Source organism: Pipistrellus kuhlii, unplaced genomic scaffold (genome assembly GCF_014108245.1).
Source record: "Pipistrellus kuhlii isolate mPipKuh1 unplaced genomic scaffold, mPipKuh1.p scaffold_m20_p_7, whole genome shotgun sequence".
NCBI lineage: Eukaryota > Metazoa > Chordata > Mammalia > Chiroptera > Vespertilionidae > Pipistrellus > Pipistrellus kuhlii.
Window position 1 is genome coordinate 13,470,648 of NW_023425573.1, and position 23,107 is coordinate 13,493,754.

Consider the following 23,107-nt stretch of genomic DNA (forward strand, 5'->3'; position numbering starts at 1 on the left):
ATTACAAGCATTATAGGATGAAGATGCATGTCAAACTCAAAAACAACTTGCAGAAATATTGAACATTGCTCAGCAAACAATTTCCGATCATTTACAAGAAATGGGAAAGATTTTAAAGGAAGAAAAATGGATGCCACATCAACTGAACGAAAGACAAATGGAAAACCAAGAAGTCATCAGTAAAATGTTGCTTCAATGGCATGAAAGTATTTTTTAAAATATCTATTGTATTGATTTTTTTAACAGAGAGGAAGGGAAATAGTCAGAAACATCAATGAGAGAGAAACATCGGCCAGCTACCTCCTGCATGCCCCCCACTGGGGATGTGCCCGCAACCAAAACACATCCCCTTGACTGGAATTGAACCCGGGACTGTTCAGTCCGCAGGCCAATATTCTATCCACTGAGCCAAACTGGCTTTGGCAAAAGAAAGTATTTTTTGCATCAAATTGTGACTGGCTGTGAAAATGGATTTATTTTGAGAATCCCAAACGCACATAATCATGGATTGATCCAGGTCAACTATCAACATTGACTGTAAGGCCAAATCACTTCGAAAAAAGACAATGCTCTGTGTTTGGTGGGATCAGGAAGGTGTGATGTATTATGAGCTTCTAAAACTAGTTGAAACTGTTAATACTGATTGCTATCAACAACAATCAATTTGAACCACGCTTTGATCGTAAAACGACCAGAAGGGGCCAGAAGACACGGTAAAGCAATTTTGCTTCATGATGATGCACCATCACACACTTCAAAACCAGTTAAAAACATGTTAAAAGTTCTTGCCTGGAAAGTATTAACCCACCTGCCATATTCACCAGGTCTTACTCCTTCAGATTACCACTTTTTCTGATCGATGGCACACACACTTTCTGAGTAGCACTTCAAAACATACAAAGAAGTGGAAAATTGGGTCTCTGAATGGTTTGCCTCAAAACAAGAAAAGTTCTATTGGGACGGTATTCAGAAATTACCTGAAAGATAGGGGACCTGGTTGAGGGGAGCAATGGAGGGGGGGCAGAAATGAGGAACAATTATAATATGAACAATAAAGATCTATTTAAAAAAAAAATAGGGGAAATGTATAACTAGCGATGTACATTACTTTGAATAAAGCACTTTTAAAAATATGTATTTTTTTTATTGATTTCAGAGAAGGGAGAGTTAGAAACATCAATGATGAATCATTGATTGGCTGCCTCCTGCACGCCCTGCATTGGGGATCGAGCCTGGAACCCGGGCATGTGCCCTTGACGGGAATCGAACCCAAGACCCTTCAGTCCGCAAGTACGACGCTCCATCCACTGAGCCAAACCAGCTAGGGCGAATAAAGCTCTCTTGATATTTCTCTTGAAATTATCTTTGATTATAAAATTGCTTTATTAACCGGTACACCTGGTAAATGAAATAGTTGATTAAATATATCAACAAATAGTTGGAAGGGGGGCGCTTACTCTTTGCCACTTTAGGTGCTGGATAAATGAACAAAAGTCTGTTTTTTTAAAGCATGGATGTATCCACAGAGAATTCTGTCTCTTTTATGTTTTTTTAAAAAAAATATATTTATATTTTATTAATTTTTTACAGAGAAGAAGGGAGAGGGCTAGAGAGTTAGAAACATCATTAAGAAACACGGATCAGCCAAAACCAGTTTGGCTCAGTAGTAGAGCGTCGGCCTGCGGACTGAAGGGTCCCGGGTTCGATTCTGGTCAAGGGCATGTACCTTGGTTGCGGGCACATCCCCAGTAGGGGGTGTGCAAGAGGCAACTGATTGATGATTCTCTCTCATCGATGTTTCTAACTCTCTCTTCCTCTCTGTAAAAAAATCAATAAAATATATTTAAAAAAAAAAAAACCAACACGGATCAGCTGCCTCCTGTACACCCCCTACTGGGATATGCCTGCAACCGAGGTACATGCCCCTGACTGGAATCGAACCCGGGACCCTTCAGTCTGCAGGCTGACACCCTATCCACTGAGCCAAATCAGGGCCCTTTTATGTTCTTAATACATATTTTTATTGATTTCAGAGAGGAAGGGAGAGGTAGAGAGAGAGACCCATCAATGATGAGAGAGATTGATCAGTTGCTTCTTACACGCCCCGACCAGGAATCTAACTGTGACCTCCTGGTTCATAGGTTGACAATCAACCACTAAGCCAAGCCAGCCGGGCTATCATAGAGGTGAATTTTAGAGGGGGAAATCCATTAACCAGTATGTAACACAATGTCAGATAATCATGCGCTGTAGGAAAAAGCAGGGCAAGGAGATGGAAGGGGGTCAGGCAGGGTACAATTTTCTGTAGAGCGGGCAGGTGGCTCTCTGAGGAGGCACAGAACAAAGGCCTAAATGAAGCAAGGAAGTGAATTATGTGACCATTGGGGGGAAGTTACTTCAGGTGGAGGAGAGAGCACGTGCACAGGACCCAGGCAGGAACAACCTTGCCCTGCTTGTTGAAGAGCAAGGGCTTTGGGTCACAGCGAGTGAGGAGTGGTAGCCAATGAGGTCAGTCAGGGAGGGCTTCCTCAGAGTGCCTGGGAGGTCACGGGACCAGCTCTGGGTTTTAGCCCACATGAAAAGGGAAGTCGTTTGAGTTTGAGGGTAGAATGGTTTTATTTACATTTACAGAAATATTAGCTGCTGTGCGTATGTATGATGGTTATTTTCTATTCTTGCTTTGTTTATTGCAATCATTAGATGCTTCGTGGAATTGAAATCCCCAGCTACAAAGTTTGTCAAACATCTTTCAATACAAAACAGATGTACTTGTTGATTCAGGTGGTTCTGTAGCTGTATCCAAACAATTCTAGATCAGATTACCTTCAAATTCACAATTCCTGCTCTTCTTGCCTTAAATCCTAAATATTTCCAGTAATGTCTTCCACTAAAACATTTTCATCATATAACTTCCCTGCTCAAAAACCACAGTGCCTACAAAATACAGGCATCATACTGCTACCTCCTACTAAATTCTATTTCAAAGGATTGTTAACTAGAAGGTCTGTTAAACATTTTTTAGTACATGATGTGCTTATGTACTTTACATAAGGCCTCCTTTTATTCAGTTAACCAAACATTTTCTCATTCACCTCTACCCAGGCATAGGAAAATACCTACTGAATTAGGCCAACCAATTGAATAGTTTCCCAATTTTGAAAAAAAGTAAAGGCTAACAAAGGAGTCTTTATAATAGATGGCACTGTGTGGTACTCATTTGATTTCTCAGCAAAGGAAAGAATAATATTTCATAAGCTTCAAGGTGTTGGTAAACTCTGGTTCAGTTTCAGTGCTTCCATGAATTATGGGTTAAAAAGTCTCTCTACAATCTGAAAAGACGGGTAGTAATTTAAAACAACCCAGACCTATGAGTAGCAGTATCTTAGAGTCCAAACCAAATATGCTGTCAAATATATTTGACACAATATTACATATTAAGTATTCTTGCCAAAATAATTGAATCTGAATCTGGTCAAGCTTTCAGATATGCTAATTTACATAGGGAATAGAAGAACAGATTAAAGGACATCAATGTAATACAATCTGCCAAATACAGAACATGGAAAGTTCTGTAAGACCAATGATCCAATTTCCTCAAATAAATGCCAAGTGAAGGAGGAGGAAGAGCACACTGTTGTAGATTTAAAAGATTTAAGGGGCATTATTTGGATTTTATTTTGAACAGACTAGAAAAAAAAAGTATACAAGACTGGGAAATTCGAGTGAAATTTCTACTTCAGTAAAAAGTCATACGGAGGATCTTACAGATGAAATATTTCTGCAGTTTGCTTTAAAGTAATCCAGTGTGGGTGGAGGAATAAAGTAAATGAAATAAAATCCATCATTTGTTGATAATAATTGAATTGGATGATGGGTACATGGATAGTTTATAATAGTATATCAAATTTTTATGGATGCTTGAAATCTTTTGTAATAAAAACCACATATATATATAATCTTTCACTGTTTATATCAATAGAATAACCTTCCTAGCATGCAGACTGAAGGATCCCAGGTTCCATCCGGGTCAAGGGCATATCCCCAGTAGGAGGTGTGCAGGAGGCAGCTGATTGATGTTTCTCTCTTATTGATGTTTCTAACTATCCCTCTTCCTTCCTCTCTGTAAAAAAAAAATCAATAAAATATATATTTTTAAAAAAACCTTTCTTGACTGAATCTGGAACTGAGTTACATAGATTACTGCTGTTACCAATGTTGATTTCTCATAAAAATCGGACTATCAAAGGAGATTAACTAGATAGCTTGGCCTTACTGGCTGGCTTTGTCAGTCAGGGACCAGTCAGGAAAATTACACAGGTTATTTTAAAAGAAAATGTAATATAAGGATATTGTTAAACAGGGATTGGAGAGCTACAGTGACAAACTAGGATACTGAGATAAAGTAATAACTACTGCAAGAGTAGGTACCACCTCATGCTCCCAGGCCCACTGGTAGGTTCATTGTTGCTAAGGGGGTTCACAGGACCCAGCCTCTGGTTGTTCTCAGCTGTGACCTTTCACAGTGAGAGGAGACAAAGGAAAACCAGTCCAGGGAAAAGGAGCATGAGGGATGTCTGGGGAGCCAGGTGCAAGCTTCACAGGTCCTTTTCCAGCGAAGTCCTGGAATCACAAGTTCTGACGTGTTGCCAACCAGAGACTGCTGCCAACATTGGAGGAGCTCTGCCCAGGGTTTTTGTTTGGAGCTGATCACGTAGGCACTCTCTACCTGGCATGTACCCAAATTTCAGGCTCTGCAAGGAAAGCTGATGTTCAGCATAAACCGTATTGCTTGCACAGTTTAGGCCTAGTAAGAGTCTTACTGGTTCTGGGGATGGGGCGGGGGCTCCTCAAACCCAAGTTCCCAAATGCTAGCCAACAGCCAACCTTATAAGCAAGTCTTTCAAAAGAGAGCAGGAAGGCCTGACTCTTCGGCACACTCCCCTAGCACTGGGGTCACAAGAAGTTGGAATTATTAGAACTAACAGACTTGGTGGAGGGGTCCGGAAATGCTGGAACCTAGGTCTCTGAGGGGAGGAGGGCGCGGCTTGGCTGGTACTAGTCTCTGATAAATGTGGAGGAAACACTGTACCCCAAACCCCACGGAGCTAGGGCTCAATACCCGAAGAAGCAGCAGTGATTGGTTTTGGTTCATCTGAGGTGGTTGCCGCAACCTTTTGTGGTGAGGGTTAGGTAGGACTGAGAGGCATTTCACAGCGTTAATGCTGACAATCAGTGGTTTTCTAAGAACCTATATAGTTAAAAGGCTTTACAATTTAAAAGGGTGGCAAAGTTCCAGCTGTGCCATTTAGTAACTGTGTGACCTTGCACGTTTTTTTTGTTTTTTGCGTTTTTTTTTTGACCTTGCACGTTTTATATACGTTATCCCCTAGTTATCCTCTTATTTTAAATGGGATTAGCAAGTTGCCCACTTTAACAGTGTTTGGGAACATTTGTAAACAAAACTCCTACCCAAATGGTAAGCACTTATTTAAAACAACAGACCTTGCCAAAACCGGTTTGGCTCAGTGGATAGAGCGTTGGCCTGCGGACTAAAAGGTCCTGGGTTCGATTCCAGTCAAGGGCATGTACCTTGGTTGCAGGCACATCCCCAGTAGGAGGGGTGCAAGAGGCAGCTGATCCATGACTCTCTCTTATCGATGTTTCTGACTCTCTGTCCCTCTCTCTTCCTCTCTGTAAAAAATCAATTAAAAAAATAAAAAATAATAAAACAAGAGATTTTGAGTTACAGCGCCAAGGATGAACAGTTAAGTACTGCAACAGCTGAGACAGATGCTAGGGAGAGCCTTTGTCCCATTCCCCAGCCGTCGGCCTCCCCGGGAGCTTGTGTGTGTGTGTGGGGGGTGTCAGAGCTCCCCTCTAGCCCCGGAAGTTTGTTTCCTCCATGGCCGTTCTTAACTGTCCTCCAGGAACCTTCCTCCGCGGCTGTTATTCAGCAGCAAGATGGCCCTTCCGGCCAGTCTGGTCCTGGATCCCCCCCACGAACACCTGGCTCCTCCCCCGCCCACAATGCACCGCTGCATCCCATCCAGGCAGCTGCTTTGTCACGTGGCATTCGGCGGCGCGCGCTCCCGCCGGGCGCATGCGCAGTGGCCACCCCCCCACCTCCGCTATTTTCCTCCGTGGCAGCGGCGGCGAGCGGAAGGGCTTGGGAGCGCCAGTTCCGCCTGTGTGTTCGAGTGGACAAAATGGCGAAGATTGCCAAGACTCACGAAGGTAAGCGGCCTCCCGCCAGCCCCACGCCTTCGTCGCCGTGGAGTGTCGCCTCCCGGGGTTTCTGCCTCTCCCTGGGGTTTCCAGGGTGGAGGCCGGGCCCGCGTTCGCCGTCCAGCTCGTCTCGTCGGCGCGGGCGGCGCAGGCCACGGCCCACGTAATGGCGTCCTCCTGCCTTTGCACCCGACAGGCTCTTTGTTCCGTGTCGGGGGGACTGCGGCTGCGGGCTGGCTTCTCCTCTCCGACCGGAGGGCCTTGTTCAGCCGGCTCGCGGAGGGGGTTTCGGGGCGCGGGGGCGGGATCGGGGGCGGGGGCGGGCGTGGGAGCGGAGCTGGCAGGTCTCCGGCCTCCGGGCTCAGTGTGAGCCCCGGGAGGCAGGAAAACACCGAGCCCGGGCCCGTGACTCCTAACCTTGGCTCATCTGTGTCTTCATTTTTTAAATTTTATTTTTGGTATGAAATGATTTGGGAATAAAATGTGTGTGTTTTCCTCTCTTGATTGCTTTTAGTAGACATTTTTTTTTTCTTTTGAGACTCACTGTTGGAAGAGGGAAAGACACCGTTTGTTATTAAAGATGAACAAAGCTTTGGATGTAGTGGATCGTTTTCTGGAATACGGAGCACACACACTTAGGAAAACGTCGGGAGTAGGCTGGCGGTCAGTAGGGAGCACCCAGAAATGACAGGAAACAGGGTCACCTTTTAGGAAAGACGAGGCCTGGTAAATGGAGCTGCATTCCTGGTGTTCTGACTGGTAATCTGACATTTTCATCAAAACACAAGGTTTCCAAGAGAGTCCCTTTGGTTTCCCACGGCGTTTCGGGGTGCCTGGTTGGGTAGTGGTGAGCGGTCATGAAGACTAAGGCCACCCGGAGTTTTACAGTCCGATGGGGCAGCATTGTCATTCTTTTACGAGACAAACGCATGCTTCCATAGAAAGCAGCAGGTCCTGGGAACCTGGGTAGCGGAATGGCTAATTTATGCTTGGGGCTGTGTCCCGGAGGAGACGGCTTGTCCCTGGTCCAACCTGGTCATCTGTGTGAGATTTAGGGGTGCCCATTGGAGCCGGAGATGGTGTCTGGTACCTAGGCAGGGAGTCGTGGAAGGTGTCGGAGGAGTGGGCTGTGGTCAGAAAAAATAGGATGAATTTGGAAAGGTTGATTAGGACCAAAGTGTGTATGGCCTTGAATACAGAAGTCCAACACTACAGTTTATGAAACATGCCCCTGAGTGGCAGAGATTGACGATTCTTGTTGTTGGGTACTTAACGATTTAAACAGGGCTTTAATCGAGACGTGTTTATAAGGCATTTATTTTTCTATTTTTTAAGACTATCTCAATCGTGCCTTTTGCAAAATAATTAGAAAATATAAAGACGTTGCTATTTTTTTATCCAGGAGTAGAGTATTCATTTGGGGTATTTTGTGGCTTTGAGTACTTGTTTGTTGGTATCTTCATCAGGAGGTGCTTTTGGGCAGGAAATCAAAGTTCTGATCAGTTTTCCTGCATTTTTAGAAACCTAGTTAAAAGCTTTGGGCTATGAAAGATTGAAATTTATTGGCCAAAATTGGTATATTTGGGATTAGGCTTTATCAATGTGAATGAATTGATGCCGTAAAGTAACCGTTGGGACATTCAGTTTAACACCTGAGCGCTAAGACACTGTTCATCATTCTGGAGTTTAAACGGGGCGGTAAATGTTTAGTAGAAATACACATAGGAGTTACATAGTTTCTTGCTAGAACTTCTAGTCCTTCATGGCCCATTTCTGTTTTCACTTTTTAAGTCATCTTTGATAACCTGGAATGGAATTAGTTTTGTTTGTTTTTTAAAATGCTGGCTTTGTAGTCCTCTAAAGTCTTTATTATATTATCTGGAATATTCTATCGTGTCAAGGTTTTCTCTTCCACTTTGAGATTGTTGAGTGCAGGAATTGTACCTTGGTATCCCCAATACCTGGTAAATGTGGGTGCTGACTATTTTATCAACATTCACTGAGAGATTAATTTGTACTGGAAGTGTTAAAATAGTTTTGCAGAAATGACCTTTGAACAATTGGGTAGGTTTATATACACCTATTTGGCTGAGATAAGTGGGAAGTGGGACTTTTTCATATGTTAGATACCTCCTGAGCTGAGAAAAAGAAATGTAAGATTAACATTAAATTAGGGAAGGCTTTGCATGCTGAACTAGGTTTGACTTTGGCTTTCCACTGAATACGGTATAAAGTGCCCTCCTCCTTCTCCCGGGTAACAGATTACTCTGTTTTAGGAAAGTCAGGGTTGTGTTAAGTCCAGGATATAACAGGAATGCAGTTGAGGTAGTTCAGAGGAGGACTTGAATTGTTTTTTGTTATTGGTGTTTTTTTTTTAAATTTCTTTATTGATTAAGGTATTACATATGTGTCCTCATCCCTCCATTAACCCCCCAACCACTCCCCCTCATGCCCTCACCCCCCTGGTGTTTGTGTCCATTTTAGGCTCATATGCATGCATGCAGGTCCTTTGGTTGACCTCTTCCCCTTACCCCCACCCTCCCCTGCCTTCCCTCTGAGGTTTGACAGTCTGAGCCATGCTTCTCTGTCTCTGGATCTGTCCTGTTCATTAGATTATGTTCATTCATTATATTCCACAAATGAGTGAGGTCATGTATTTTTCTTTCTCTTAGCACAATGCTCTCCAGTTTCATCCATGCTGCTGCAAATGTTAAGAGTTCCTTTTTTTTTTTTTTTTTTTTTTTTTTTTTTACCACAGCGTAGTATTCTATTGTGGAGAATGTAACACAGTTTTTTAATCCATTCATCTGCTGATGGGCATTTAGGCTATTTCCAAATCTTAGCTATGGTGAATTGTGCTGCTGTGAACATAGGGGTGTATATATCCTTTTTGATTGGTGTTTCTGATTTCTTAGGGTGTATTCTTAGAAGTGGGATTGCAGGGTCAAATGGGAGTTCCATTTTCAGTTTTTTGAGGAAACTCCACACTGTTCTCCACAGTGGCTGCACCAGTCTGCATTCCCACCAGCAGTGCAAGAGAGTTCCTTTTCCTCCGCTTCCTTGCTAGCACTTGTTTGTTGATTTGTTGATGATAGCCATTCTGACAGGTGTGAGATGATACTGCATTGTCATTTTGATTTGCATCTCTTATTTATTTATTTATTTATTTATTTATTTTTTTAAATCAAATTTCTTTTTTTTTTTAATATATTTTATTGATTTTGTACAGAGAGGAAGGGAGAGAGATAGTTAGAAACATCGATGAGAGAGAGCCATCGATCAGCTGCCTCTTGCACACCCCCTATTGGGGATATGCCCGCAACCAAGGCACATGCCCCCGACCGGAATCGAACCCGGGTCCCTTCAGTCCCCAAGCCGATGCTCTATCCATTGAGCCAAACCGGTCCCGGCTGATTTGCATCTCTTAGATGATCAGTGACTTTGAGCATGTTTTCATGTCTTTTGGCCTTTCTTCTGTCCTCTTTTAGAAAGTATCCATTTAGGTCTGTTGCCCATTTAAAAAATATATATATATATTTTATTGATTTTTTACAGAGAGGAAGAGAGAGGGATAGATTGTTAGAAGAGAGAATCATCAATCAGCTGCCTATTGCACAACCCCTACTGGGAATGTGCCCGCAACCAAGATACCATATTTTTCGGACCATAAGACGCACCAGTTTTTAGAGAAGGGAAATGAAGAAAAAAAGATTCTGATACAAATAGTGTCCTAAAATATTTTATGTGCATTAAAACCCAACATCACAGTCATAAACACATGTAATCAACCCTGTAAAGTAAACAGCAGCATTTAGAACCATTTTAGAGCCGGGCAAGCACACAGAGACCACACAGAGCCGGGCAAGTAAAAAAACTTTTTTTTTTTAAAGTATATGTGTAGGCTATATTTGGACCATAAGACGCAGGGACTTTTCCCCCCCACTTCTGGGGGAAAAAAAGTGCGTCTTATGGTCCGAAAAATACGGTACATGCCATTGACCGGAATCGAACCCAGGACCTTTTAGTCCACAGGCTGACGCTCTATCCACTGAGCCAAACCAGTTTTTGCTGTTGCCCATTCTTTGATTGGATTATCTTCCTTTTGTTAATTTGTATGAGTTCCCTGTAAATGTTGGAGATTAAACCCTTATTGGCAAATATGTCCTCCCATGCAGTGGACTTTCTTGTTGATGGTTTCTTTTGCTGTGCAAGAGCTTTATTTTGATGAAGTCCCATTTGTTTATTTTCTCTTTAATTTCCATTGCCCTAAGAGTGGTATCTGTGAAGATACTGCTTCATCATATGTCTGAAAATTTGCTGCCTGTGGGTTCCTCTAGTATTTTTATGGTTTCCTGTCTTATGTTTAAGTCCTTTATTTATTTTGAATTTATTTTTGTGTATGATGTAAGTTGGTAGTTTAGTTTCTTTCTCTCTCTCTTTTTTTTGCATATATTTGTCCAATTTTCCCAACACCAATTATTGAAGAGATGATTTTTTAAAAAGATATATTTTATTGATTTTCCACAGAGAGGAAGGGAGAAGGATAGAGAGCTAGAAACGTCAATGAGAGAGAAACATCGACCGGCTGCCTCTTGCACACCCCCTACCGGGGATGTGCCCGCAACCCACGTACATGCCCTTGACCGGAATCGAACCCGGGACCTTTCAGTCCACAGAGAAGCTCTATCCACTGAACCAAACTGGTTTTGGCTGATTTTGTTTTTTGTTAATCCTCGTGCGAGGATGTTTTTTCATTGATTTCAGAGTGGAAGATAGAGGGAACGATAGAGAAATATCCATGTGAGAGAAACACGTAGATTGGTAGGGTGCCTCCTGCCCCAGCCCAGACCAGGGCCTGGGGTCAGGGAGGAGCCTGCAACAAGTACATGTCCTTGACCTAAAGAACCTGGTACCCTTCAGTCCATAAGCCAAAGCTCTATCCACTGAGCCAAACCGGCAATTTTTGATTTAGAGTTGTTCATCATCATGTTGTTTAAGAAGATCATATAATCTCTTTTTAAAAAAAATATATAACTTATTGATTTTTTTACAGAGAGGAAGAGAGAGGGATAGAGAGAAACATCAATGAGAGAGAATCCTCAATCAGCTGCCTCCTGCACACACACACACACACACACACACACACACACACCCCCACTGGGAATGTGCCTGCAACCAAGGTACATGTCCTTGACCGGAATCGAACCTGCGACCTTTCAGTCTGCAGGCCGATGCTCTATCCACTGAGCCAACTGGTTTTGGCCCATATAGTCTTTTTATCCTAAATAATGCTGCTGGTAAAGACATTTCTTTGTTGTATCTTGTCATTTAAAATTTTTTTAAAAAATATTTTTATTGCCAGCCAGTGTGGTTCAGTGGATGAGTGTCAAGCTATTAACCGGAGGTTATGATTCGATTCCCGGTTAGGACATATGACCAAGGTCGTGGGCTCCATCCCCAGTAGGGGACATGCAAGAGGCAGCTGATCAATGATTTTCTCTCATCATTGATGTTTCTATCTCTCTCTCCTATTCTCTGAGCCAAACTGGCCAGGGCCCTTAACATCTTTAACCAACTTGATTATTTCTTATTTTGATCAGCGTGACTTTCGCTTTCCAGTATTGAAATATTAAAATGAAATAAAAATATTTGGACCTTTTTGCATACGTCAAATGTAAACAGTTATTAGCGTGCATAATCTTGCTATCCAGCAGTTAGTTCTTCAGATACTGCTGACTTTGGCAAGCGAGTGAACACTTTCATGTTTTGGAAAGGGAAAATGGATTATTCAAAAAGTCCCGTGGCTTGTTTTGCCGCTCTCCCTTGAGTAGATATTTTTTGGCATCACAAAGCTGGAAAGTTTTTTTCTATAATTTTTTGCTTGCAGAATGTTTGGGATAGTTATTTTTTCTGCATATGCTGAGATTTTTATTTTCCTATGTTCAGATAGTTATTACTTTTATGGACTTTGGCATGAATATTGCTAATATAAGAAAAGGGAAAAGTTGCTTGAGGATTTTGAAAAGGATTTTTTCTTTAGAATTATTTAGGAATTTATTGAATTAATGTTAATCAGGAGTTCATAGTTTAGGAATTGATATCTGTAATGTTTAATAAAATAATTTACCATTGTAGTTAGCTGTCTTATTGGAATTTTAAGGATAAGACTGAGAGTTGAGCTGAGACTGGTTTGGCTCAGTGGATAGAGCATCCGGTCTTTCAGTCATCTGTTCAACCAACCAAAGCATAATATACTAATGGTATGCAAAGGCTGCTCAACCTCAAGGCATGACATGCACTGACCACCAGGGGGCAGATGCTGCAACTGGTGGGTTAGCTTGCTGCTGAGGTCAAGCAGATCAGGACTAAGTGAGATGGGTTGGACACACCCTGGGTCCTCCTGCGGAACACACTGGTGTATGAATTCCTTCACTGGGCCTCTAGTTACAGTTAAGATGTTACTGATTTTTTTTTTTAAGACCCCCAGCCCTGAGCTATTATTTTTTTATATCAAACTGCACTGCCAGATAAAACATTTCATGTATTTGTTAGAAAATTGTAATTTTAGCATACATTTTTCTGACTTAAAAGTAATATAGTAGCCCTCGCTGGTTTTCTCAGTGAAGAGTGTAGGCCTGTGGAACAAAGGATCCCGGGTTTGATTCTGGTCAAGGGCACTTAAGTTGTAGGCTCCTCCCGGGCCTGGACCCTGTCAGGGCATATGCAGGAGGCAACCAATTGGCGTGTTTCTCTCATATCCATGTTTCTCTTTGTCTTTCCCTCTCTCTAAAACTCAAAGGAAAAATAGCCTTGGGTGAGGGTTAAAAAATACTTTTTAAAGTAATGTAATTTTTTTTAAGGAAACATTATTATCCTCACTGAAGATATGCTTTTCATTGATTCTAGAGAGGAAAGGAGAAGGAGAGAGAGAAATTTATGAAAGAGAAATATTGATCAGCTGCCTCCTGAACACCCTCTACTGGGGATGTGCCCGCAACCAAGGTACATGCCCTTGATGGGAATCGAACCTGGGACCCTTCAGTTCGCAGGCCGATGCCATATCCACTGAGCCAAACTGGTCAGGGCTGGAAATAATTTTTTTGAATGAGTTGAGATTTCAAATGGGCTAGCTCACAAATTTATTAATTCACACTTAATTAATATCAACTTCTAGGGAAGGATTTGTTCTCTGGCAGTTGAAAATGTTTCTAAGATCAGAATTCTCCAAAAAAGGGTCAGTTTCAGTTGAATAATGACTTTTCTGTAGATAATTAGAGCAAGTTTGGTTTCTAAAAAGCATGTCTCTATCTTGTAGAAGATTTTACATGATCAATTATCAAGATCAGTAAAGCCAGAAAAGAAAAAAAAAAAAGACAGATTCAGAAGAGTTGGGACTTTGTAGGTTAAAGATCTTTCATGAAAAATCCAAGAATTTTGGGTACAAACTGGGGCTGCTAGTTCAGTAGTAAACCTGTTCCATTACTTTGAGTTTCTGAGATTTGCTCTCGCTCTTGCAGGGAAATGTGCCCAGCTGTGCCTTAGACTAGGTACTGTTACTCCATTCTCTCCATACCCACCTGGAACTACAGCGGTTTTCTCCCTTAGCTTGGGGTCGGGATGACCATTTGAATCTTCTCCCTTTTGGATCTTTGCGAACTAATAAATTAGCTTTTTAAAGTGCCTGGTATTAAGGTGTAATTCAGTTGAAGGTAATGATCTGGCAAAAATGAAAGTATCTGTTAGGCTGCAGAAATCACTGGCAGTAGAAACTTTGTTTTTTTTCCACACTCTGTGTTATCCAGATAATTAAAACGAAACATTTAAACATTTACATTTATAATTTAAAGTTACCTGGTGTCAGGAAAGACAAAAAAAATTGGGAGGAGTAGAGTGTATTTGACATGACATGACATGACAACTATTATAAGTGCAGTCCTGGTTCTTGCTTGAATTGTGGATCAGCTGTGGGAAAGGATGTCACTAGGACAATTGGGGAGATAGGAAGCTAGATAATGTATTAGAGGATAATGTTACTAATGCTACTAAGGTTTAACATGCTCATTTTTTGAGCATGTTAAATCTGTTGTGGTCATTTATATAAGAGAATGTCCTGGATCTGGAAATAGATGCAAAAATGTTAGGAGTTTTAAATGGTTTAGAAAAGTTATATGTACATATATTTGTTGTATCTCATATATACACAGTTAATGAATATAGGTGAAGCATACATGGGTATTCACTGTATTTTAATTTTTCCTATTCTCTTTAAAAAAAAATTTATTGATTTTTTTTTTTTTTTTTTTTAACAGAGAGGAAAGGAGAGAGATAGAGAGCTAGAAACGTCGATGAGAGAGAAACATCGACTAGTTGCCTTTTGCACACCCCCTACCGGGGATGTGCCCGCAACCAAGGTACATGCCCTTGACCGGAATCGAACCCGGGACCTTTCAGTCCGCAGACCGACGCTCTACCACTGAGCCAAATTGGCTTCGGCAATTTTTCCTACTCTTGACAAAATGAAAAGTTGAGAAGTTTGGGGTGAAGTTGAGAGTTGATTTGCCATTCACCAAATGTCTGTCTTCTAAATATTAGACATGTGAATAGAAAACATGGTGCTTGGAGTTGGTGATGATTTAATCCTTAAAAACATGCCTTTGTTGTAGGAAACCGAGGCACACATGTTTAAATGAAGTATTAATTAGTAGAAAAAGAACCTTTCTTTGAAGGCAGATGTTTTGAATACAGATCTCAGACTCTCTTTTAAAAACCATAGTTATACACACTTTCCCCCCAGTTTTGTTTATTTCTTGTGTATTGATTTTAGAGAGAGGAAGAGAAAGAGAAACATTGATTTGTTGCTTCACTTATTTCTGCATTTGATCGTTGATTCTCCTTTGTGCCCTGACTGTGGCTTGAACCCCAAAACTTTAGCGCATCATGAAACTTCAGCGCATCAGGACGGTGCGCAATCACCGAGTTCTCCCGGGCCGGGGCCACATCTCAGACTCCAATAATCATGAACGAATAAGTGTAATGAGAGTTGCAGCCAAATTATGCAGAGTTCTGAATTCCATGCTAAGAATTTAGACTGCCCTTTATTGTTTTACTGTCCATAGTGTGAGTCTAGCTGTTTAGCACATGACTTGGTAGCGCTTTAGGAATGCAGAAACTTGAGTGTGATCCGGGCCTATTGCATTTTAACAAAATCCGTAGGCAATTTGTTTTATGTTCAAATTTGAGGAGCACTTTCATAGTGCTGTTTTTATATTTCTGATAGTGTTGAATTTAAAATAACCTTGAGTGCTAATTCTTGGTCTCTAGTCAATACTGACAGTATTATTTTTTTTTTAAGTTAGAGAAAGGTCTAGAATTTAACAGTAATTTAATAAACTTTGGTAACCCATTCTTAATGTAAGAGTAATTTGTTGTTCTGTATGGGAGTATTGTCTATTGTTTTGGAGATACATTAAATGTATTAAAAATCAGTGCTTTATATAGTTATAGTTCTAACCCCTTATATGGTATAATTATCTTAGTTTCTATATTTAGAAGAGTATCCTAAATAATACTAATAGGTAAATGCATTGTGTTGCATGCTCTATGGAAAATGAAATTAAAGTCTGTGTTAACTTTCTTACAGATATCGAAGCACAGATTCGAGAAATTCAAGGCAAGAAGGCAGCTCTTGATGAAGCTCAAGGAGTGGGCCTTGATTCTACAGGTTACTATGACCAGGAAATATATGGTGGAAGTGACAGCAGATTTGCTGGGTACGTGACATCAATTGCTGCAACTGAACTTGAAGATGTAAGTACAGACTATATAAGAGTCAAGCATTTTAAATTTATTATTATTATTATTTTGGTGGAGAGCAAGAAATATAAAGGCATTTTCTGTTTGAGTCATCTGGCTTAATAATGCAGACATTTTGGAAATTGGGAGATCTTCCTTTTGGAGGATAAAACTATTGAAAGAATCCTTCCTTTTAGTTCTGAACCATAATGCTTATTTAGCAAAGCACCTAGAAGACATTAATTGTTATAAAGTAAATCCTTTCTACTGAGATCTCTTTAGAGTAACCTACATGGGAAGTGACTTCATAGTGAGCAGCCACCTGTCCTTGTGGCCTGAATCTGACTCGTGCTCAGTGCTGTTTAGTTACTGATATTATTAATGGATTCTTGGTGTCTGTTTCAGTGATTCTGGAGGAAGATCACTTTCATTTTGAAATACATCTGAGTGTTTTTATATATTCCCATAGCTTTCATTTTTGTCAGATCATCTCAAACATCCAAATTTGGCAAAATTGCTATCCCTTTTTGTATGATTCAGTAACAGACATTTTATGGATATAGGTAATCAAACTTATTATTTTTATGACACTCAAACCACATTTTTTGTAGTTGGCACTTTTAAAAAAGTAAATTAGAAATTCGCAAAGGTAAAATTTCTAAAAGCCTATCATACCTTCTGGTAAGAGATAGTGGTGTATATGTTCCAGAAACTGAAGGAGAAATTGTTTCATTTTTAAATCAGTGATAAGATCTTGAGAGTTACCCATTGTTGTATTTATTACACTAGTAAAATAATATAACACTTTTCTGCTTAAATATTATTACAAGGGAAACAAGTATATTTAAAACATCTTTTACTTGTTTCTGTGGCTAAGTCATGTTAAAAAACAAACAAAGAAAGTGGAGATTTTTAAATAAACTGTAGTTTCCAAATTTGAAAAACAAATTTTATCATGTCTCTTCTGAGAAAACAAAATGCTCGGGTTTTTCTAATTCATACTTAATGTTATTTTAATTGGCTTCCACAGAAAGTATTCCTTATTTAATATTTTTAAATGAGTAAAAACTAAGGTTAACTTCTTTAATAGCTTTTTTTGAGTTGAAAGCTCACATATTTGTAAGTTTTGTGAACGGGTTTAGACCTCCCACTGTCAGTAAGTGTTTTGATTTCATGTTGAATCTTAGTAAAATTTTTAAATTCTGATGTTTTGTTTATGGCTTTTTTATGGTATTTTATTGCAGGATGACGATGACTACTCATCATCTACAAGTTTGCTTGGTCAGAAGAAGCCAGGATATCATGCCCCTGTGGCATTGCTTAATGATATACCACAGTCAACAGAACAGGTGACTTTTTTGTTTTGTTTTTGTTAAAACCAGAGTTTACTTAGCTAAAGAAAACTGTCTCAATTCCCATAGAAACTCATTTTTTTAAGAGTCAAGTTATTATATTAGAATGTTTTGAGGAGAGTTGATTTTGGAAAAATTAGAGATAATACTTATTAATTTCCTTTTAAATCCTGACCCAAGGATATTTTTGATTTTAGAGAGAGTGGAAGGGAGGATGAGAGACAGAGAGACACATCAATGGTTGCCTCCTGCCTCTGCCCTGACCAGGGCTAGGAATCAAGCCTGCAACTGAGCATGTGCCCTTGACCGGAATCGAACCTGGGACCGTTGAACCAAACCAGCTAGGGCAATACTTAGTAAATTTTATAAAGGTAATCGTTTTATGAAGACTTGAACTATGGATGGGTATTTTTTTTCATTTCTATATATTTTTTTTATGTTAACACTAATCCCTAAAATTAAACAGGATATTTCTCTTATAAATAGGCATTTATTAAACATTTTACATGTTTTATAATGTTCTGATTTTTGTTGTAAGATATTCTGTTTGGTTATCTAATAAAGTGGGTATTAAGTTGGACATTCCTCTTTTCAGTATGATCCATTTGCTGAGCACCGACCTCCAAAGATTGCTGACCGGGAAGATGAATACAAGAAGCACAGGCGGACCATGATAATTTCCCCAGAGCGTCTTGATCCTTTTGCAGATGGTAATTCTTTCCCACTTTTCTTTAGTATTCACGACTTTGCTTGTATTAAGCTGTCTTTAGCCCTTTGATTTTTTTTGGCATGCTTATGAATTTGCTTTTCTTTTTTAAAATCCCCCTTATTATAGATGTGTATAGATTTGGTTGAAGTCAAAGATGCCATATTCTTCATCTTTATAATACAAGTTTTCTTTCCAGGTAGAAGGACAAGAAAATAATGAGCCAATGCCATAGAAACGCAAAGGGTTAAAGGTTTTTCTTTACTTTTGTTTTGGGTACGCTTTCTATACTTGGAACAAATGTGTTTTTCTGGTCAAAATACTTTCAAACTCTTGAAAGTTTTCATTCCAAATCCTAGATTTTAGGATTGTTACTTTTGAGAAACTTTCTCACATTAGAGATCCCCTCATATTTCTCTAAATATAGTTTAGTAAGTGCACCTACTTTGCTTTAAGCATACTTAAAATGAAAACAAAAGTATGTATACAAAGGCTTTGATATTTTTAATAGTTGGAGTCTGTTTTGCTAATTTTAGTGTGCAGGTCAGCACAAGGGGCATAGTGAGCCTGATGGAAGCTTTCCTCAGGTGAGTTTGAGAATCAACATTAGGTGCCTGTTTCTTAAAATGAGATTCTGCTGCAGGTTTACAAATTAGACTTTCAGCCTGCATGAATTAGTAGGGATATTTTTTTTTTTACTTGCATAATTGTAATTGATTTAAACATGTATGTCAGAATTCACAGGCCCATACTAACTGTCCTTAATTTCTTTCCTACAGCAGTACTGCTATATGCCAGTCCTGTCTGCATTCTTAAGGGTGCAGTTCAACACAGCCTCTCTAGATTATGGTGAAAAAGTATTCCAAAGGAAGTCTTATCAGAGCTAGTGTCAGAAAGAATGACACTGCCAATTGGGCATGATCTTCAGCATAGGAAATGTCTTAGAATTTTATTATTTTTCTTAAATTGTGATGCTATACTACTGTATAGCTAATTATCACATTTCTAAAACATAGTGTTCCTCTGTGAATCTTGTTATATACTGTTTGGGCTTCTTTAAGATATTTTGAAGTTTGAAAAGCAGATATTGAAACTTGAACCAAGAGACTAACACATCTCTTTGTATGCCACTTCTCTTCTATGTGCATCGTAATAACTGGTAGAAAGTAATATATACAAGTAATATATTTTCATTTGTAATCTATACTTTCTAAGAAGACAAAAATGTTTCTGGGTCAACAAAACTTTAAAAAGCATGAAGCCCTTTTTAGTAACCTGACATGAGAATAAGATTATAGGTATATTTTTAAAAATCAGATTTTCTAAACAATGACTGTTGTAGAACATTGTATGGAGAACTTATCTAGTTATAGTTATTTGTAGATAGGATTTTAACAGCTTGCAACAGGTAATGTTTTGAATATAAATATCTTTCCAAAGTGTTACTAATGGTAAAGAGATAATTTTCTAGGCTTCTATTCTGCTGCTTGAAGTCAGAACTGCTGATGGAGACAAAGGCACGAAAGTGTACGTATTCCGGATTAGCAACCCAGGAACCCATCACTTCTGAAGACTTAACTGTGCTGTCATTTTGCTTTTATATGCATTAAAATATTTGTTTTAAACTGCTGTAGATGTTTGTGTTCAAACAGGTTAAATTGATCAGCAAACTCAATAAAAAGTAAGATGTATAATTATTAAAGTTTTCCATCAAAAAATAAATTAAATGATATGGAATAACATAATATTAGAGCAGGGCAGATAAATCAGTTGAACCTAATTATCGTTTATTTATTGTACTCTTGTCCTGTTGCTGTTCTTTTCTGCAGGAGGGAAGACCCCTGATCCTAAAATGAACGCTAGAACTTACATGGATGTAATGCGAGAGCAGCATTTGACTAAAGAAGAGGTATGAACCTGCTCTTTATTTTAATGGTTATGAAAGACTAGAAATAAGTCTGAGATTGAGAAATTACTTATTTGCCGAACAAGTAATTCAGTAGTAGTAATAAAAATAAAGTTGAGAAAAAACCTTACCCCAAATTCTACTACCCCTGCCTGTAAGCTTTTTTTCCTAGTCCCTGGCCTCTTGGCCATATACATGTGTTTCTTCTAGTGAATATGTCCGTGGGGGGGATTGATAGTGTGTACCTGAAGCCAGCGTGTAAGGAGAAAGCCAAGTAGTTAAATCATTCATTGAAAAACCTCTAATTCTCCCATAAAATTTACTTTGGATATGGTTGGAGAATTCTGAAGAAATTCTGCTAGCTTACAGAAATTGCTTCATTTTGTTTCAATATTTAGCCTTCATAACTTTATTATGAATATATAATTTGTCTAAATTAAGTGGGGGTGATGGAACTTCACTTGAAAATCATAGGATAAATTAAAAGCATTTGTTGGGATGTTATAGATAATATTTACATAATTATACTAATAACATAATTAAAAATTTTTCACTTTTTAACACTTCTATTTTGTTACATATTCTGAATTGCTGTTTATGAGTTTTAAATAAAACTATTTTTCAGTGGAAGCATTTTAGTTCTCTACCATTGGCTGGAGACTTATTTCACTATATAGAGCAGGGTGCTCTGTTATAAATTCTGTACACGGCATCTGTTGTGCAGAAAGACATTGTATGAAACGGGAAATACAGAGAAGAGAGGGAAAGTAAGGAGCAGGACTACAACTAGCCTAGGAAGGAGAGTGAGTGAAGAATAACATGACCTTAAATAGAAATGCTTGTCCTAATGATATAAAAATATATTGAAAACGTTTTAAAGATACTCAGTGATTATTCAAATATTTTCAGAGGGAAATTAGGCAACAACTAGCAGAAAAAGCTAAAGCTGGAGAACTGAAAGTCGTCAACGGAGCAGCAGCGTCCCAGCCTCCGTCCAAACGAAAACGCCGCTGGGATCAGACAGCTGACCAGACTCCCGGCGCCACTCCCAAAAAGCTGTCCAGTTGGGATCAAGCAGAGGTGGTTACATTGTGTTTTTTAATACTATTGTAATTTTTCTTCTCACATGAAATGTATTGTCTGCTCTCATGACATAACAGACTGGGTGGCTTAAAAAACAGACATATATTTTCTTATAGTTCTGGAAGTTCAAGGTGCCAACTAAGATTTTGAACAAATTATGTGCTTTACACCCCTAATGGAAAATTTCACAACTCTAATATATAGAATCTTTTTAAAGGGAAAAATAATGAATTTTAAATTATAGTATTTATGCAAGTTTGCAAACAAAGCTAGTTAGAACTCAATGTTGGATAAAGCATCCAATTTTAAAACATACATAAAAAGTATAGTACAAAACCTATAGAATATTTATGTCATTATTTAAATATAAATCACACTGAGTCACCTAATGTGTTGCTACATATAGTAATATCTGTACTGTGCAGGCTCTTTTGCTATCACTTGCTTTTATCTTCTATCCTCCCTTATATATTACTTAGTCCCTGTGCAAGTTATTTATCTTATATCCTCAATAAATCACCATAACCTTTGATTCTCTAAATCCACTTCTAATTTTTTTTTCCTGATCTTGCCAGTATCAGAGGAGTAATGCAAATGTGATTGTAAATATAAATTAATCTATTTATATATTTTTTATTGATTTCAGAGAGGAAGGGAGAGAGAGAAACATCAATGATGAGAATCATTGATTGGCTGTCTTCTGCACGCCCCCTACTGAGGATTGAGACTGCAACCCAGGCATGTGCCCTTGACTGGAATCAAACCTGGGACCTTCAGTCTGCAGGCCAATGCTCTATCCAGTGACCAAACCAGCTAGGGCTATAAATTAATCTTAAGGATTAAAATGTGTTGTAATATTTAGTTATAATTACCCACGTGATCCGAAATGTCTTATATTAAATATATAAGCACAGAATGAAGGAAAATACAAAAGTAGTATTTCTCTTTTTAAAAAAATATATTTTATTAATTTTTTACAGAGAGGAAGGGAGAGGGATAGAGAGCTAGAAACATCGACCAGGTGCCTTTTGCACACCCCCTACTGGGGATGTGCCCGCAACCAATGTACATGCCCTTGACCGGAATCAAACCTGGGGCCTTTCAGTCTGCAGACCGACACTCTATCCACTGAGCCAAACCGGTTTCAGCAAAAGTAGTATATCTTAGTGAGAATTCAATGGGTTTGAGAACTATTTATAGAATATTGAAATTCTTTGGTTGCAGATCTAGACAGAAAAACCTTCATGCCTTTCCCAAAGTCACAGAGCTAGTAATGGCAAAACTAAGATTTATACTTAGCATTCAATGTTTTTAAAATGAGGGCTTCCTTCACTGCTCCAAGTTAAAACTTTAAATTGTGTTTAGTTGTAAACATACTTGCTAGAAAGTACTTATTATTTTTCTTTTTTTGAAAGTATGTATCTTTTAAATAGAACATAATCTACTTGAACTTTTAATTATGGAGAATAGCTCTAGCTAGTTTGGTTCAGTGGATAGAGCAAGCATGTGAAGCTCAAAGGCTGACATGGACCAAATATACAAGGTGTAAGTTTACGTGGGCTGCAAAAAAAAAAAAAAAAACCCCTTCAATTTTCATAGGAAAGTAGGTTTATTTTGATAGAGACATGCTGAGAACAAGGGGCTGAAATAAATTAGTCATCGTTAACATAAAGTAATAGAACATTTTAATAAAAATTAATATATTTTCTTGAACATTAAATCATCAGGCATTGAATAACTGCGCAAATTTAGAAGCATAACACAAATAAAAACCTATTTTTCTTGTTTTCCAAAAGTGAAATATTTTCTGTTGCACACACCAAACAAGTCAGGCCAAAAGTAATGATGTGGCTGCTAAAATATTTGCTGCTAGTATTAGTGGAGAGAGACGGTGTGCCTGTGCATAAGGGAAATGAATGCAACGTGATTATAGTAATCAGTCACTAGTGAACATTGTAATAATTATGCATAACAGGATATTGTAAAAAATTAAGTCACAAAATTTTTATTAAAACATTTCTTACATACCGATACATTGGCTGA

At 38.9% G+C, this 23,107-nt stretch overlaps 1 protein-coding gene across 6 annotated transcripts in view; it reads left to right on the forward strand.

The window, feature by feature from the left end:
• Window positions 1-6,074: 6,074 nt before the first annotated feature.
• Window positions 6,075-23,107, forward strand: part of SF3B1 (splicing factor 3b subunit 1) — a 35,669-nt gene continuing 18,636 nt past the window's right edge. For 4 of the 6 annotated variants that reach the window (XR_006740477.1, XM_036421428.2, XM_045575449.1 and 1 more), the window contains exons 1-6: window positions 6,076-6,234; window positions 15,866-16,032; window positions 17,262-17,366; window positions 17,965-18,079; window positions 19,905-19,984; window positions 20,891-21,061. Coding sequence is in view for 5 of the 6 variants with exons in the window: in XM_036421428.2 (XP_036277321.1) it covers window positions 6,207-6,234; window positions 15,866-16,032; window positions 17,262-17,366; window positions 17,965-18,079; window positions 19,905-19,984; window positions 20,891-21,061 (666 nt within the window). In the remaining variant the exon portion in view is untranslated. Of the gene's footprint in view, window positions 6,235-15,865; window positions 16,033-17,261; window positions 17,367-17,964; window positions 18,080-18,309; window positions 19,603-19,904; window positions 19,985-20,890; window positions 21,062-23,107 lie in introns of those variants that run through there. The other 2 variants (XM_045575451.1, XM_036421429.2) reach the window with 2 other exon arrangements.